Source organism: Durio zibethinus, chromosome 14 (genome assembly GCF_047325235.1).
Source record: "Durio zibethinus cultivar Kanyao isolate XHJ-2024 chromosome 14, ASM4732523v1, whole genome shotgun sequence".
NCBI classification, from domain to species: Eukaryota; Viridiplantae; Streptophyta; class Magnoliopsida; order Malvales; family Malvaceae; genus Durio; species Durio zibethinus.
In genome coordinates this window covers 21,555,272-21,571,720 of record NC_143175.1, presented here as the reverse complement: position 1 = coordinate 21,571,720, position 16,449 = coordinate 21,555,272, and the positions used below count along the sequence as shown (strand labels likewise).

General features: G+C 36.6%; 3 protein-coding genes across 3 annotated transcripts; 1 reads left to right on the top strand and 2 right to left on the bottom strand.

Moving 5' to 3' along the window:
- Positions 1 to 299: 299 nt before the first annotated feature.
- LOC111294874 (uncharacterized) lies at positions 300 to 2,914 on the bottom strand. The gene is made up of 5 exons (XM_089742990.1): positions 2,517 to 2,914; positions 2,279 to 2,456; positions 1,259 to 1,758; positions 866 to 932; positions 300 to 434 (listed from the first exon to the last, which is right to left on the bottom strand). Exons 1-5 carry the CDS (start codon positions 2,639 to 2,641, stop codon positions 426 to 428), a joined length of 879 nt encoding a protein of 292 aa, XP_089599116.1. The 5' UTR covers positions 2,642 to 2,914; the 3' UTR covers positions 300 to 425.
- Positions 2,915 to 4,785: 1,871 nt separating this feature from the next.
- On the top strand, positions 4,786 to 8,880 carry LOC111293593 (putative glycosyltransferase STELLO2). Its single transcript, XM_022886363.2, has 3 exons — positions 4,786 to 6,714; positions 7,794 to 7,920; positions 8,183 to 8,880. Exons 1-3 carry the CDS (start codon positions 5,015 to 5,017, stop codon positions 8,654 to 8,656), a joined length of 2,301 nt encoding a protein of 766 aa, XP_022742098.2. The 5' UTR covers positions 4,786 to 5,014; the 3' UTR covers positions 8,657 to 8,880.
- A 204-nt stretch (positions 8,881 to 9,084) lies between these two features.
- LOC111293592 (magnesium-chelatase subunit ChlH, chloroplastic-like) lies at positions 9,085 to 14,999 on the bottom strand. Its single transcript, XM_022886362.2, has 5 exons — positions 13,336 to 14,999; positions 12,882 to 12,964; positions 10,543 to 12,345; positions 9,802 to 10,278; positions 9,085 to 9,661 (listed from the first exon to the last, which is right to left on the bottom strand). The coding sequence occupies exons 1-5, from the start codon at positions 14,741 to 14,743 to the stop codon at positions 9,284 to 9,286; spliced, it is 4,149 nt and encodes a 1,382-aa protein (XP_022742097.2). The 5' UTR covers positions 14,744 to 14,999; the 3' UTR covers positions 9,085 to 9,283.
- Positions 15,000 to 16,449: the final 1,450 nt, after the last annotated feature.

Genomic DNA, 16,449 nt, shown 5'->3' with positions numbered 1-16,449 from the left:
TCTTTAGGAAAGATTTTGGTTGAGGCTGATAACGCAGACAAATTCCCCAGAAAAAAAAAAGTATAGACTGTTGCTAGATGGACAATTTTTGGTACCATAAACACTACATATTTGCCATGCCTTGCTTTTTACAAGAAATGTAGGAGCAGCATAACCTTTTATCGCATATATATGTCAATCCATTTACATCTTGCAAATAGGATATTGAGAACCAATTAAGATATAGGATTAGCTAGTTCTAGTATATATTCTACTACCATATTAAGTGATATTAATATATCAATTGGTCCTTCTTTCCTGTTTTTCTCCCTTTTATAGTTTTTCAGTTTCTACCTATGCGTTAGACCAAAATTTCCCAGTCAGCTACCAATCTACACCTCACCTGGCCTTTTTAATCACCATGTCCTAGTAGTATAAGCTCACTTTCATGCTATCTGCAACAAACATGTATCGTATTAGAAACCAATTTTCCTACACTATATGCATAAAACAGTATTTCCTAAAACAAATTATTAGTATATGATTTTTGCTAATAATAATTAATAAAAGATTATTCAACCTAATTTCAAGATTATACAAGGTGACTCTCTTTTTATGCACACTAGTTAGAATACTAAATTTTTAATTTTAATAATCAAAATTTAAATTTTAGGAATTTCCAGTATATAAATAAATTTACATAGAAATTTTAAGTACTTACATATTCATATAATAACTAACATTTGTGTTGCATAAATCAAACACATAGATGTAAATAGCGTCAGCCGAATTATTATATAATAAGAGAAACTAGGAACAATAGAATGTGCTTCTTAATTTAAATCAAATGAAAAAAATAGTTAAAACTAGCATTAAGGTTAATTACCGTGTAAATATAAGGGTCTTTTGGCCCTCCTGTTCCTGATCTCTTCACTTCTTCCTGCTTTAACAACCTGCAACAATCATTTTATATTAGCATTATCTGCCACCGGTGTTAGTCAATGTTTTATCAAGTATTCTTGGTCAACGGCAATGTTTTGTCTAGTTGATCACGTGACCAGCCAGATTTCGATGAAATAAACGCTAATCTACCGTGTGACTTGATTCATTTCAAACCGTTGGATCTTGAAGAAATTTCTACACCCAACGGCTGAGATGTACACAACGGTCATCCACAATGATTTTAAGTGCACTGAATGAACTTACAAAAAGCCACGTTGATAGGACATTAAAGTGACACGTAGCAATGAAGAGAGAGAGAGAGAGAGAGAAAGAGTACATTCGAAGGGCTTTGCTAGTGTCAGGGCTGTCACCTAGCACTCGGCGAATGTTAACCTCAGAGAAGCAACCGCCAGAGAGCAATTTCAAAATGGCTTCGGCTCGGCTCCGCATGTGAGTCGAGCTGCCGCTGCGCCTCTCGCTTTTCTTGGCTGCCTTCATTTTCTCAGCTTTGGTTGTTTTACGTTTGCTTTGCGCGCATGAGATGCCGCTGGGGCTGCTCGACAAGCACGACTTCTCAACCGTGGCTATATTGGATGAAATTAATGACTTGATGGATGAGATTTTCCGGTTATTGGAGCTCCGATAGATCTTAGAGCGCCTCTTCTTCACCACCTGCGAAAGTTTCAATGAATTTAGATTCCAAAATTGAAAATGAAAGTTGAAAAATATTGAAGAAACTTGAACTGATCGTGGAGATATTTCGATTTTGATTCCTATATGAAATATTTGAATAATCGAACTTTGAAATTCAAAATCCAATAAGAGAGAAAACTTAAATCAAAGGCACATAATCAAAATTAAATTAAATATTAATGCAAGAAAAATAACATAAAAGGAACAATCAACAAGGCTTGCTTCGATGTTCAGAGAGAAAATTCAAAATAATAAATTGCTGTGAAGCTAGCTAGTACAAATACGAGCAACGTTGAAGTAAACAATGAAGAAACTAAATCAGCTCGAGCTAGTTTTGAAATAAAACAAATTCAGAGGAGTCGGCAATCTCACTTCGTTGAATTTTGAATTATTATCTTAAAATGATTGATCTTCCCACTAAAATCAAGCTAATTAATCATTGTGTTATTAGATGTATCAAATATCAGCCAAACACAATTCCGAACAAAGTGTTTACTAGGACTTAGAAAAAAGAAAAATCAGTTGCACGTGTTGAAAGCAACGGAAGAAATCACTGAGAACAGTTTGGTTGAAGAAGATAAACACTTAAGAAATTCAAGTAAAACAAACAGAAGCTAAAAAAAATAAAGGAAAAGGAGGAAATACAGAGTAAGGCAAGGCAAACCTTGAGCTTGATTTCATGGCAGCGAGCCACAGTAGCGATGATTCTTAGCTTTTGCTTTCGAGATGACAACTGATCATTGGTGAGAGAGGAAGTGCAGGATTTGGATTCAGTCGACAACATCAAGCTCAACCTCTCTTCGCTCATGCTTGGTTTTCCTGTCCTCTCGCCGTCACAACAACTGATCAACCTTACCAAAATCAAAAGAAGAACATAAGAACAGCAAATTTATCATTGAAACTAAAATTTGAAAAGCGATTGAGCTTTTTTTAGTAATTTATGTTGAATGTACTTTGAAGGTGGAGTGGAGAGAAGGAGAAGAGCTGAAGCTACAGTTCGTTCGAGAGGAGATGGAAAGGATGCCATGTTTGAAAGTTGGCGGGGCTTGTTTAAACGTTTGATTTTTTTTTTCTTTAATTTCTCTCAACAGTCAAAAACTGATCGCTTTGTTGCGAATGCAAAATAATTGATTTACTCTTCAACAAATGAGTTGTTTCTGTTATGAGGGAGTTAAAAATTAATCTGACATGTGGCACTTAATAAGTTTGGAGAAGGCATGCCACACCTGGCAAATTGCTTCGAGTGACCTTGGGTCGTCTCTGTAATTTAACTCACAGCTCGTCATTTTCTCAAAAGAAAAAAAAAATTACTCACAGCACGTCATGAGCCTTCTTAAGCAAGAGTTATATAAATTGAAAAAGAACAAAATGATAAAATCTGGTTACAACTTACAATTATTTAAACGGACCATAGGAGATGTTTTGCAGTCCTGCAAGTGAGCCCAAGCTTGGTTTCAGTCAACTTTTATTAGGTTGGAAACTACGCTTAATAGATATTATGATGGGCCCAGATGAGTTAACCTCCATCAGCCCAATTAACCTAGCAAAGGGCAGCCTTAATCCCACTAGAGGTGGCAATTGAACATGTAGGGTACGATCTGTCTGGGAATCATTTTGGATCGATCATATTGAGGGAAAGAAAAAAATGATCTTCCTAGGTTTGGATGTTTTGGGCTTAACATCGGAGTTATTTGTCAAATTGTTGAATTTTGTAATTAAATCAATTTGAGATTAAAATAATTTTTAGATTATTAAAATTTGAATCATCACTATCCATAAATAGTTTTCATAATTTTCAAATTAAAATTAGCATTGATCTCATTCATATCAAATCTCATTTCTTTGTTAATTCAATGCTAAATTTTAATAAAATGGTGACAAAATCATCATATGTATGTAATATGTTCTGTACCCATCAAATTAAAAATATATATTATTCTCAATTTTTTTGATTTAATGATTAAAAAATTTTAATAAAAATATAAAAATTTTAATTTCGAATTAAGATTTTTTTTTCTCTTTTCTCTCATCTTATGTACCAAAATAAAAGTAAAAATGTGTATTAAGGCGTTTATTTAGTGAGTTTTATTTTTTTTATAATTATGGATATCAAAAATTAAATTTTGATTATTAAAATTAAAAATATAATATTTTATTAATATATCACACACATTGCTATTTTTAAAAGGTTTTGATAAGAGTATAAAATTAAAAAAAAATTTGAAGAGTGATATTTTGAGTGGGATAATTACCAAAGGTAATATTTAATAAGACTAGTGGTACAAATGGAGTAGATAAATTTTGAAATACTTGCTACGTTTGCAAGATATAGGAATGTTATCAAACTTTAGTACTACTAGCTGAAAACTTGTCGGCATTTAGTAGAATCCCAACATCTTACAATGTCTCCTATCAGTGTTAAGAAGTACGTAATTCTCAAGTTTATATCAACTCTACTGTTAAATGTCAAATAAATTTAATAATTTATGCATTGTATTATTTTGTTTTATGATAAATATATATAATATAAAAAATTTCATATCTATGAAATATATTTTATATTTTTATTAAATATATATAATTTTTATTTAAATTTTAAATCAGATCATTTGTATATAATTTTTATATAATTTTTATATTATTTTTATATTTAAAGTTATAAATCCTTGTGCTAAATGCCAAGAGCCGAACAGAACTAATAGTCTATAACTAGCGGGCACAACACAAAGCAAAATGCAAGTTGCTTCAGACGTTGCCATCGCAGTTAAGAAAGAGCTTTTATGAAACTCGAAACCAGTCGGCAGTCATGTTTTGACAGCAAATCGGTGGCGCCCACAGAACAGATTAGCAGCTTCTAAATTATCGGCCTCTGCCGTCATCACCACAAGGGTTGGCAACTTGGTTCGCTCAGGCGGGCTTACCTTTCCGATGTTAAATTAACTCTTAGCTCAAATGCTCGATCATTCAAACATAAAAGGAAAAACAAAATACTACAAATTATTATTATTATTATTATTATTACTACTACTACTATAATAATAAATGCATGAGAATCAAAAGGAAAATAAACTTCAAAATATTTCCAGAAGAAGACAGGGCAACGACCCACCAAAGTCCAAACGACAAGCAGTTGCGTTACATTTACATTGAAGTCTAGCAAACCACCCTTTCGCTTGTACCTGTCGGCAACCACATGAAAGAGTGACTGTCTTTCTGTTTCTTTTAGTCCTTTACCGAACAGAAAACAGAAAAAAAAAAAATTCGAAGCAAACAATTGGCTCCGTTTTTAAGAAAAAAAAAAGGAAAATATAGAGTCAAGCTATGAGTCAAGCTGTGGGTGAGGAGCAAAAGTGAAGATCTAGCAAGAATTTAGATTCGAAGGATCTAGGCCAAAGATCAAATGTTGGTCCAAGAACGTGCAGTTCCGAAATCTCTAAAACGTCCCCAGATCAGAACCCTTCCTACACTTCAACCAAACAGGTTCACTGAACCCAAAAACCTCGATTTCTCCACATGGGTATCCGACAATTTCTACAGAATCATCACAATCTTTGTTCTAATTGCCACCATAGCCGCCGTTTTCTTCCTCTACACCTCCACCGACACGGCTTCCCTCATTTGCCTCCAATCGCAGACCCAGCTCGCCATGGATTCTATCTCTCTCCCTCAAATCAACTGGAATTCAATCAAACCCATTGCTGACAAAACGTCACCGTATGCTAATTTCAGATCAGAGCAATGGATCGTTGTCTCTGTTTCGAGTTACCCGTCTGATGCGTTGAAAAAGATGGTAAAGATTAACGGGTGGCAAGTTTTAGCAATTGGGAACTCAAGGACTCCCAGAGATTGGAGCTTAAAAGGTGCGATATTTTTGTCTTTAGATATGCAAGCTAATTTGGGTTTTCGTGTTGTGGATCATTTGCCTTATGATTCTTATGTTAGAAAAAGTGTTGGTTATTTATTTGCGATTCAACATGGTGCTAAAAAGATCTTTGATGCTGATGACCGGGGCGAAGTAATCGATAATGATTTACGGAAACATTTTGATGTAGAACTAGTAGGGGAAGGAGCTAGGCAAGAGGCTATATTGCAGTATAGTCATGATAATCCTAATAGGATTGTAGTTAACCCCTATATTCATTTCGGGCAACGGTCAGTTTGGCCTAGAGGATTACCCTTGGAAAATGTGGGTGAAATTGGACATGAAGAATTTTACACTGAGGTTTTTGGTGGGAAACAGTTTATACAGCAAGGGATTTCAAATGGGTTACCAGATGTTGATTCAGTGTTCTATTTTACCAGGAAATCGGGTTTGGAAGCCTTTGATATTAAGTTTGATGACCATGCACCAAAAGTGGCGTTGCCACAAGGTATGATGGTGCCATTGAATTCGTTTAATACGATATACCATTCATCTGCATTTTGGGCATTGATGCTCCCTGTTTCTGTTAGTACGATGGCTTCGGATGTATTGAGGGGTTATTGGGGTCAGAGGCTTTTGTGGGAGATTGGTGGTTATGTTGCTGTGTATCCACCTACAGTTCATCGGTATGACAGAATTGAGGCATACCCATTTTCAGAGGAGAAGGATCTTCATGTGAATGTAGGTCGTTTGATCAAATTCTTGGTATCATGGAGATCAAATAAGCATAGATTGTTTGAGAAGATATTGGAATTGAGTTATGTTATGGCAGAAGAGGGGTTTTGGAACGAGCAAGACCTCAAGTTTACTGCTGCTTGGCTTCAAGACTTGCTTGCTGTAGGTTATCAGCAGCCAAGGTTGATGTCATTGGAACTGGACCGACCACGGGCAACCATTGGTCATGGGGATCGAAAAGACTTTAACCCTCAGAAATTGCCATCTGTTCATCTAGCGGTGGAGGAAACAGGGACGGTTAGTTCTGAGATTGGGAATTTGATTCGTTGGAGGAAGAATTTTGGAAATATCGTGCTTATCATGTTCTGCAATGGTCCTGTGGAACGTACTGCCTTGGAGTGGAGATTGCTTTATGGGCGGATATTTAAAACTGTGCTTATTTTGTCTGCACAGAAGAATTCAGATCTTGCTGTTGAACAAGGTCAATTAGATCAAATTTACAAGTAAGCTGCCAGAAGAATGATTTCTTACCCTTGACATAATACTTTTAATTTATCAATTTATTTGTCTATGGTGCATCTTGCTTAGAATTTTGATTTTTGAATTTGTTTTACTTTCTTCTCTTTTGAATTTTTTTTTTTTTTTAGGGGGAGGATAAAGTGATATTCTGGCTTACCTGAAAGCTTTTCCTTCAGGCATTTTTTTTAGCCTTAAGGAATGGAAGTTATACTTTAAAGAGTCCTTGCATAAAGTAGATGGAGAATAGTATTTAAAACTGGGATTTGCAACCTTGTAACTAGTCTTTCTGATTCCAGACAGTATCATCAGACATTCTAAAATCTAAAAAATGGCCCTCTTTTCTGATTTTCTCCATCATCCTCGAGAATCCAGTCATTTTTGTCGAGCCACATCTCTTTTCCATTCGAAGTGCTACCTCTGCTTTTCCATGCTATATCATACCTAGGCTCCCTCTTCTCCCTTCTGTGAAGCTTTGCCTAGTAGGAAGCATTAAGTGAAAAACTTTTCATTTCAATTTAAGGCCTAAGATTCATAACTACTTCCTTATTTTATAGCATAACAATTGGATTAAGAATTTTCTCATCATTGTTTTCATCCTCCCTACTAAGCAAAGCCTAAGAGAAAAAAGTTAATACCCATCCATGTTATTTTCTTAATGAATTAGTTGTGTAAACAATTAACCATCTCCCTGAAGAAGATATTGTGTAATCAATTAACAATCTCCTTGAAGAAGTTATCGTATGCTGCAAATGGACTTTTACTACTATAAATACAACCATAATTGTCTTTTTCTTGTCCTACAATATCAACTTATAGGTTAGGTTTGGTGCTAAGTCAATTAAGTTGCTGGTGTGTTCCATTCTTCTGAATTAAGTCTTCCTTAAGGCAACAAATTGTTGTTAAATGGTCAATTTATGGTTGCTAATCACGGAGACTATAGCTGTTTTTTGAGGTCATGCCTGTTTTACTATTACTTATTCATTCTATGGTCATGTTAAATGAGAATTTTACTTGTACAGGGCATCATTTATGTTTACTAATTATATCTTAACATATTTTATAGGCAACTGCCCAAGATATTTGATCGATTTTCTAGTGCGGACGGCTTTTTATTCCTTGAAGATGATACCATTCTTAATTACTGGAATCTACTACAGGCAGACAAGAGTAAGCTATGGATTGCAGATAAGGTACCCAAGCTTTGCCATTTATCTTAGCATTTCTTTCTCTGACTCTTGACATGTTATTTTAAATAGTTAAAAACTAGTTGTCATTAATGGTTTTTCGTCCATGTATTGAAGGAGACAGTTCGAATTTTTATAAATATTTATGCATATAATAACAGTATAATCTCACAAAATTTGATGCATTTTGTTCCTAAAACATTGCGATTGTTTATTATAACTACTAAGTCACTTCTCTTATTTTTCTTCTTCATTTGATGGGATTTAGGTATCCATGTCTTGGACTACTGCATCAACCAGTGGAAATTCAGATTGGTATTCAGAGCAAGCTGATATGGTAAAGAAAGTTGTTAGTACAATGCCAGTTCACTTCCAAGTGAATTATAAAGAAACTGTAAGGAGTGACAAGAGCCTCACAATTTGCAGCTCTGAGATATTCTACATTCCTCGGCGCTTTGTATCGGATTTTGTTGATCTTGTTAATCTGGTTGGCCATATAGAAATCCATCAAAAAGTTGCCATACCCATGTTCTTTTTGTCTATGGATTTGCCTCAGAATTTTGATTCAGTGCTTAGTGCAATGGTGTATAAGCAGGAACTACCTTCTATTAATTCTTCTTCAACACATTATTCTGCACAAGCACCTGCGGTGCATCCATGGAAGGTGTCAAGTGAACATGAATTCATAAAACTAATCAGAATAATGGGTGAAGGTGATCCTCTCCTAATGGAGTTAGTTTGAAGGTGTCAGCTTTCGTTCGATACACGAAAGAACTTGTGTAGAGAGGAGAAAAGAAACATGTACAACTTTTGTAACTGTAATAACAAACTGCTTTTTTTTTTCCTTAATTTTTTAAGGGGGAAGGGGTGTTCTTTTTGTAACTTCTCTGTAGATTTACCTTTGTATCATTCATTTACTGATTGGAGATCCCCTCCAAAGAGAAAATGTGTTCATCTTTTGCAAAATATTCATTGTCAATCTTGATGGATCAAGTCTACTGCATCATTGTTCACTCGCCAACCTCTCACCAGTAGACTCTGAAACAAATGGTATGGTAGTTCTGATAATCTTTTGTGTTGCTTTGGCATTTTTCTTTAGTTATGACAAAATGAGAGAGAAAAGGATAGCACGAATTGAAAGGGAAAAGCAATGTCTAAAGACAAGTTGAATTCTATGAAAGGGAATTTTTTAACAGCAAATGGAGGATGACTTGGTGAAATTGACAAATCACAAAGCAAAGTTTTTATGAACAAATTGACATTCCAAAAGTTCTTGACAGTTTGCTTCAGCGCATCCAACAGGGAAGGGCTCAAGTAAATCGTCAGTATGAACAAATATTTGCAACTTTAGAACCTATTTGTCTATAGTTCATCTATCAATGCCTTCAATCTTGTCTTCGACTTCTGAATACAACTGCCTCAACCTCTCAATATTCTCCTCTGAAGTTTCCCAGTAACCACGTCCATTGGCCTCCAGGAATGTTTGCACCAACTTCCTGAATGAGTTTGGATTGGTACTCATAAGCCTATTCAACATGTTCTCATCTTGAATGAATGTTGAATTAGCGTCTTCATACACCCAGTTATCGACTTGTCCAGAAGTTGCACTCCACCCTACAGTATTTGTGAGGCGCTTCTCAATTTCACGAACTCCTTCATAGCCACTGGACATCATTCCTTCATACCACTTGGGGTTCAACAACTTGGTTCGTGCATCTAGTCGCACAGTTTCAGCCAGAGTACGAACCTGCAAATTTGAGAAAAGTAGGATAAGTGAGACATGTCTTCATGGTGATTATAGTTGTAGAATCAGCTTTAAAAGTGGCAAGTCTCAGATAGAATCCTATATGTTGTCTAACATTCAGAAGAAAATGTCATGGTGCACACCTGGGCATTCGCTGTGGTAGTGTCTGCGATGTATGCACTTGGCTTCTTTCCATCCTTCCGTAGGTTGTGTACTAGATTTGTTGGATCAGAATCAAAGTAGTGACTCACATCAGTGAGTGAAATTTCTGATGAATCAAGATTTTGGAATGTCGCATCTGCTGTACTTAGAGCCATCTCAAAGACTTTCCTTTTCTCAGTCATGCCTGCACCAGGGGCATCACAGTCAAAAGCAAATGATTTACGGCTCAAGTACATATCTTGCAGCTGTTTCTCATCATTCCATGAGGAGTTCTCAACAGCAAGGTTGACATTGGAGGAGTAGGATCCTGAGGCGTTGGAGAAGACCCTTGTTGCAGCTTCTCTAACCTCAATCCCCAATGCTTTGGCTTGCTCTAATGCATGCTTCTTTACATAGTTCTGCTCCACTGGTTCATCTAATTCAGCTACCATCTTCACGGCTCGATCAAGGAGGTTCATCTGCCAAACAAAAATAAGAAATAAGTACACAAAATGGTAAGAAAAGACTCAGCCAATGATGAGAAGAAATGAAGCTTCAATGCCAAGATGCCCAAAAAACTGAAATGACACTGGTTTAAATTGTCAGTTCAACAGCAATAGTGGTTCCCTAAGCCTTAAGCTTTCACTTAGAAAAATAATTCTGTTTCAGTTAGAAAAATGTGATCTATGCATGAATTACCGCATGCATATCCAAAATGATTTTAAACATAGTAGGACCAATACCTGATTTATGAATAGATCTCTGAAAACTCCAGAGCAGTTAACAACAACATCAATCCTGGGCCTGCCGAGCTCTTCAAGACTAACTGGTTCCACTCTGTTGACTCTACCGAATGTATCAGCCACTGGCCTTACTCCAATCATCCACAAGACTTGAGCCAGAGACTCACCATAAGTTTTAATATTATCCGTTCCCCATAACACAAGAGCAATGGTCTCTGGATACTTTCCTCCATTGTCAATCTTCTGTCTGTCAATTAACCTATCTACCACAATTTTTGCACTCTGCATTGCAGCTGTTGTTGGAATAGCTTGTGGATCCAATGCATGAATGTTCTTTCCCGTAGGCAACACTTTCGGGTTTCTAATCGGATCACCACCTGGCCCAGGTTCAACATATTTCCCCTCTAATGCTTGTTTCAAACTGCCCAACTCATTATCAGCAACAACCAGCTTCAAACACTCCCCTAGGAACTCAAACAATACTCTAAGCTTTTCCCTATCTGCACGGTAAAATTTTGTGTTTGACAAGTACTGAATCCACGGTTCATTGATACCAAATCCAAGGATAGAGCTCAACTTGTCAGCCACATCAACGACTTGACCCTTCTTGTTGGTTGTTTGCTCAACAAAGGCATAAATTGCCCCTCGTGAGGCCTCAGTAATTTGCCGCAGAAGCTCGACGTCCTTCAAGATTCCTTTGTCACTTCCTCTATACACATCCTCTATGTTTCTTCCAACAGTCTTAGCTAATACAGATGGTAGTGATAAAATTCCATCTTCAGGACGGTCCAGTGCAGCAATGTTGACCAATGTTGCAACTGCTTCCATGGCAGATGGAGGCTCACCAATAACATGAAGCCCACATGGCAAAAGTCGGGACTCAATCTCCATGATCTTGGAATATACTTTTCCAACAACAAGATCCCGTTCTTTTGCTGAAATTTCCTCTCCCTCTTCGGGAAGTTCTACATCCTTGTCAAGATTGCATTGCTTAGCTGTGCTGATAATTGAATTAACTATTTGTTGCCCACGACCTGAGTCTTTAAGGGACTGATAGGAGGAGATGAGTTCACTTAATTGCTTGAGTCCCTTGTAAAGCCCAGCATTTTCTGCTGGAGGAGTCAGATAGCTAATGGTATTAGCATAACTACGGCGCTTGGCTATGGTAGCTTCAGATGGGTTATTAGCAGCATAGTAGTAAACATTGGGAATATTCCCAATTAGACTATCAGGGTAACAAACATCACTCATTCCCACCTGTTTTCCAGGCATAAATTCAAGTGATCCATGAGTGCCAAAATGAAGAACAGCATCAGCATTGAAAATCTTCTCAACAAAAGAGTAGTATGCTGCAAATCCGTGATGTGGGCTAGCTGATTTGGAGAAAAGCAACCGCATAGGATCACCCTCATAACCAAAAGTAGGCTGGACTCCAATGAAGACATTACCATACTGCTTTCCATATACCAAAAGATTCTCTCCATCAGAATTCAAATTTCCAGGAGGTTTACCCCAGTTTTCTTCCAGAGCAGGAGCATAGGGAGTAAGGTTTTGGTATTCACGAACACTCATTTTATATGCAACATTCAGATTAGGGCTGTTAAATTGTGCCTCCTTGTCATGAATTACATCTTCAATCAGAGTTTCAGCAGTCTCTGGAAGGCCTTCAACATTGTAACCATCTTTCTGAAGGTCTTTTAGAACTGAATAGATGGAGGCAAAAACATTAAGGTAGGCAGCTGTGCCAACATTCCCTTTGTCAGGAGGGAAGCTGAAGACAGTGACCGCCAACTTCTTCTCAGTCTGTGCAGATCACATATTTATCATTAGGAACTAACTAGAAGAGCAAATATGTGCTTAACAGCGATATAAGGAAACCAGCAGCAACAGTAAGTTCTACAAGGCACATCAAATAAATCAACAGCATATTCTCAGGATTTATTAAGCTGTGGATCATAGAATGTGAAAAAAGACAAAACTATATTTCAGTTTCAATAATCATCAACAACATCAAACACATATTTTAAACAAGTAATTGATGAGGTATTGAAGATTTTATATGCATACATATAGTTTATTGAAGGTCCCTTATAGGTAAAGGTGACAAAAAATCAATTGAAGGTTTGGAAAGTAGATTCAACTATTAAGTGATAGTATCTTCTGTAGATCACATAAACATCATATCATTAGTCATTACACATATGCTCTCTAGACTCAAAAAGCTTTTGCTGTTAATTTGAACTTTTTTGTTAATTATTTGGATCTACGCCCTCTTGGAAAACAATAGAAGCTATACAATGTGATTAGATTGGAAAGTTGTGTAACATAAAAGAAAATACCTTTGACTTCCTTTTCAGTTCAGCCCACTTGATTGCCCGGGTGCAGAGCTGCTCCACCCTCTTGTGAAGAGCATGTGATTTCCCTGCAATCAAATCACGATTTTAGTTAACTATGAGTGCAATTTTTTACTTGATTCCAAAGGCCATATATGAGACGGAAAGCAACTATAAGGGGAGCATGCGACTGCAACAAAGAGACATACGAAGACAAAGCAGCAGACAACATGGCATCAACTAGTGTAATAAAAGATAAAGACACTGCTTAAATACCAAATTTAAGGCACTTGTCTTAAATCCAAAAGGAGGAAAAAGTTCTCTGGTAATCTCCATCAAAATGTATTTTATTGGACCAACAAAAATTAAAACACCTAAATCAAAACAAGTTTTGACAATAAAAAAGAAACAAAATAAATCGTTAAATATGAGTCATACTAACGAGGGTAACTTCACTTGCCTGTTCTAGGGTCACGGCCGGCGAAAACGATAGGCTCCATGCCTCCATCCAGCTCTGGAAGGGCCACTTGCAGAGCTACTTGAATAGGATGTAGCCCCAAAGTACTGTTTAGCCACTCCTCCGTTGTTTGAAAAACCAAAGGCAGAGCAACAATGTAAGGAACATCCAGCTTCATCAGTGCCTCAACAGCCCTTGGATGGTCCTGCCTAGCAGGTCCCCCGACGAGAGCAAAGCCTGTTAATGACACCACTGAATTCACCATTGGCTTCTTGGTAACTGGATCGATCAAGAACCTCTCAACTGGTCCAGAAAAATCAAGTCCACCAGCAAAAATTGGTATCACTTTCGCCCCTCTAGCCTCTAACTCCATAATCACAGCTACATAGTGGCTCTCATCACCAGTAACAATATGACTCCTTTGCAAAACCAACCCAATTAACGGTGCGTTAGGCCCCCTAAGCTTCTCATTAACATCCCTTCTAGTACCATACCAATTCAAATACTCCTTCACGTCATCATACATACAAGGAGCTAGTGGGTGCCAAATCCCACTGTCCAAGAACAAAACTGGATCTGAATAGTCAATCTTTGTCCGTTTGAGTGCAGGCACATAAGAGCCAGATATCATTTTCAAGAAATTCTGAAGATTATCAGGTGAACCACCAAGCCAAAACTGGAGACTCAATATGTAAAGCCTAGCATCTTGTGCCTTATCACTTGGCAAGTATTTCAAAACCTTAGGTAATGTCCTTACAAGCTTCAACATACCATCAGCAAAACCTGCTCCTTGCTTCTTTCTCTTGAATAACTGAAAGAATGGACTCTTTGATTGACCAAGCTGTGACATACTAAAAGAACCCAACTTGTTTAGCCTCATCACTTCAGGCATTGAAGGGAACACCAAAACAGCATCAAGCCTATCCCTTTCTTTCTCCACTGCAGCTTTCACTTTCAATGCAAGCTCCTCAACAAAAATCAAAGACCCAATGAAGATATTTGCGTCTTCAAGATCTTGACAGAAGGTTTTATAAGTATTTTCATCTCTAAGTTCCTCAACCAAGTAACCAACGACTCCAAATGAAGCAAAGTTGGAATTTTGGTTCAAGGAATGGACTGCACTTGAAAGGGAAGACTGGTACTGAGCTTCCAGGACAACATAGACAATTTTGACAGTGGGGAGATCATCTTTCTTTTCTGGAACAATTCTACGAACTTCTGGTGTTGTTTGAGTGAAAAGGCCATTGCCAATTGCACCACATTTTACTTTCAAGGAAGATTTTGAGTTGGGTTGGTTGTTGGTTCTCTTGGGAAGAAATGAGTGAAGAAAGAAGTGTTTTTGAGAAAGAGAAGAGAGCTGGTCAGGCTTGGAAGATGGAAAAGTGAATGGTGAATAAACAAAAGAAGCCATTGTTGCTGATACTCTGTAAGAACTAAAACAGACCACTGTTTTCCAAAGAGAAAAGAAGAAGAAGAAAAAGAGAAAAAAAAAAGAGAGAGAGGAGATTACTGAACTATAAAAAGGAAAAAAAAAGAATTTTTCTGCTTCTCTCTTTCTCTTTGTTTATGTTTCTGTTTCGGATTGTGGGGTGTTGCTCTTTCTTCTTCTTCTTCTTTTTTCTTTTGGATACTGAAAGCATTGCTGGTTTTATTTTTTTTGTTTAGACAGTGGAATTTTGAGAATTGAAATAATTAGTTTTTATGGTTAGTGGTAAGAAAAAGAAACACGTGGCAACTGGTTTTTTGAGCGGTTGCAATTGGAGCTGTAGACCATTTGTGAATTGTGAGGTTGTGTTTGTTTTGGAGGATATCAGACAGAAACAAATAAAGACAGAGAAAATAGGGGTGTCAAAGTGTCTAACTTTATCTATCTATTGTGGTTTTGACGATGGAGTTTCCTGAATTCTGATTGGCTGAGTTGGATTTCAGAAAAGTGCTACAAGGGAAGCTAAGTGGATAATGAGAGAGGAGAGGGGACGTTGACATGATTTTTCTCTCCCTATAATCAGATTGTGGTTTTCAAGCTTGTAAAAGATGTTCTTGCTGAGTTTGTGTTTCTCAGTGAAAAGGGACTGATATTTTCATTTTTCTGTGATGTTAATGGCACCAAGTATCATAGCTTTTTGCTAACTGACATAAGACCAACCTGTTGTCTTTTTTTTCAGCTCTTTCAATGAGGATGTTCATTCAATAATTTTACACTGAGTTGGAATAATTTTGGTCCCTATCCATGCCTCGATTAAACTCGAGGAGAAGAAAGAAAGCCCCTCATTGCATATGTGTAGCAGCAATTCGATGCTTTTTGAATGGAAAATTTGTCTATAGGTTAGTGCAAAGGGTTAAATTTTAGAATATGAATATAAAATATTTTATATTCGAATTTTTATTAAATAATTTATAAATTTTAAAAAAATTCATAATTTTTTTTTTTGAATTAGAAAATTATTGCAATTTATTTTGATGGGGAAGATGAGATAATTATTTTTATTTTTAAATTTTCTTTGACCAAAAAAAATTGGGAAATTTATAGCTTATGAACAGGCCAAACAATTTTTAGGAGATCAGGGGAATAATTTAGTACCAATTTAGCTTTATGATTGCAATCAAAATCGACACTTACCATCAAATGTAACTTTAATTATAACATACAAACTGGTAGAACTAGAGAAACGAGAAAAGAAAAGAAAATCAAAGAACATTGAACGGCCAAACTTACATTAGTGCATAAACTTGACGACCCAATTTAGCCCCACAACTGTGACAAAAATGGTTAATTAATACCACATCTGGTCCCATGGTTACCGTTCACCAGATGTTTTCATGTCTTATAACAGGCCGCACTTCCAAGTCAGTTAGCTTTTATTGTCAATTTCAAGTAAAGATTTTAACATGTCCAAAATGATAACCAGAAGTAGGCAAACCTTCCAAGACTTCTCAATTTTATCTTCCCATTGATAGTTTTCACCATTGGAGTAATCATTCCCCTATTCAGAGGTCAGGCAACATGAAAAATTATTCTTTAACCAAACACAATGCCGGTCTAACCCCTTTTTTCTTTTTCTTTTTCTTTTGAAAAGGGAAAAGACTCACAGAGTTTCACTAAGGGCACTAGTTATG

Excerpts from the sequence above, each read along its gene's own strand:
- LOC111294874 (XM_089742990.1), bottom strand. The coding sequence starts at position 2,641 with ATGGCATCCTTTCCATCTCCTCTCGAACGAACTGTAGCTTCAGCTCTT. Across the intron at positions 1,759-2,278 it reads GCCATGAAATCAAGCTCAAG|TTTAAGTTTTCTCTCTTATT; the intron begins GTTTGCCTTGCC and ends ATGTGCCTTTGA. Across the intron at positions 933-1,258 it reads ACTAGCAAAGCCCTTCGAAT|GTTGTTAAAGCAGGAAGAAG; the intron begins GTACTCTTTCTC and ends TGATTGTTGCAG.
- LOC111293593 (XM_022886363.2), top strand. The coding sequence starts at position 5,015 with ATGTTGGTCCAAGAACGTGCAGTTCCGAAATCTCTAAAACGTCCCCAG. Across the intron at positions 6,715-7,793 it reads CAATTAGATCAAATTTACAA|GCAACTGCCCAAGATATTTG; the intron begins GTAAGCTGCCAG and ends CATATTTTATAG. Across the intron at positions 7,921-8,182 it reads AGCTATGGATTGCAGATAAG|GTATCCATGTCTTGGACTAC; the intron begins GTACCCAAGCTT and ends GATGGGATTTAG.
- LOC111293592 (XM_022886362.2), bottom strand. The coding sequence starts at position 14,743 with ATGGCTTCTTTTGTTTATTCACCATTCACTTTTCCATCTTCCAAGCCT. Across the intron at positions 12,346-12,881 it reads AACTGAAAAGGAAGTCAAAG|ACTGAGAAGAAGTTGGCGGT; the intron begins GTATTTTCTTTT and ends TGATCTGCACAG. Across the intron at positions 9,662-9,801 it reads CTACCACAGCGAATGCCCAG|GTTCGTACTCTGGCTGAAAC; the intron begins GTGTGCACCATG and ends TCAAATTTGCAG.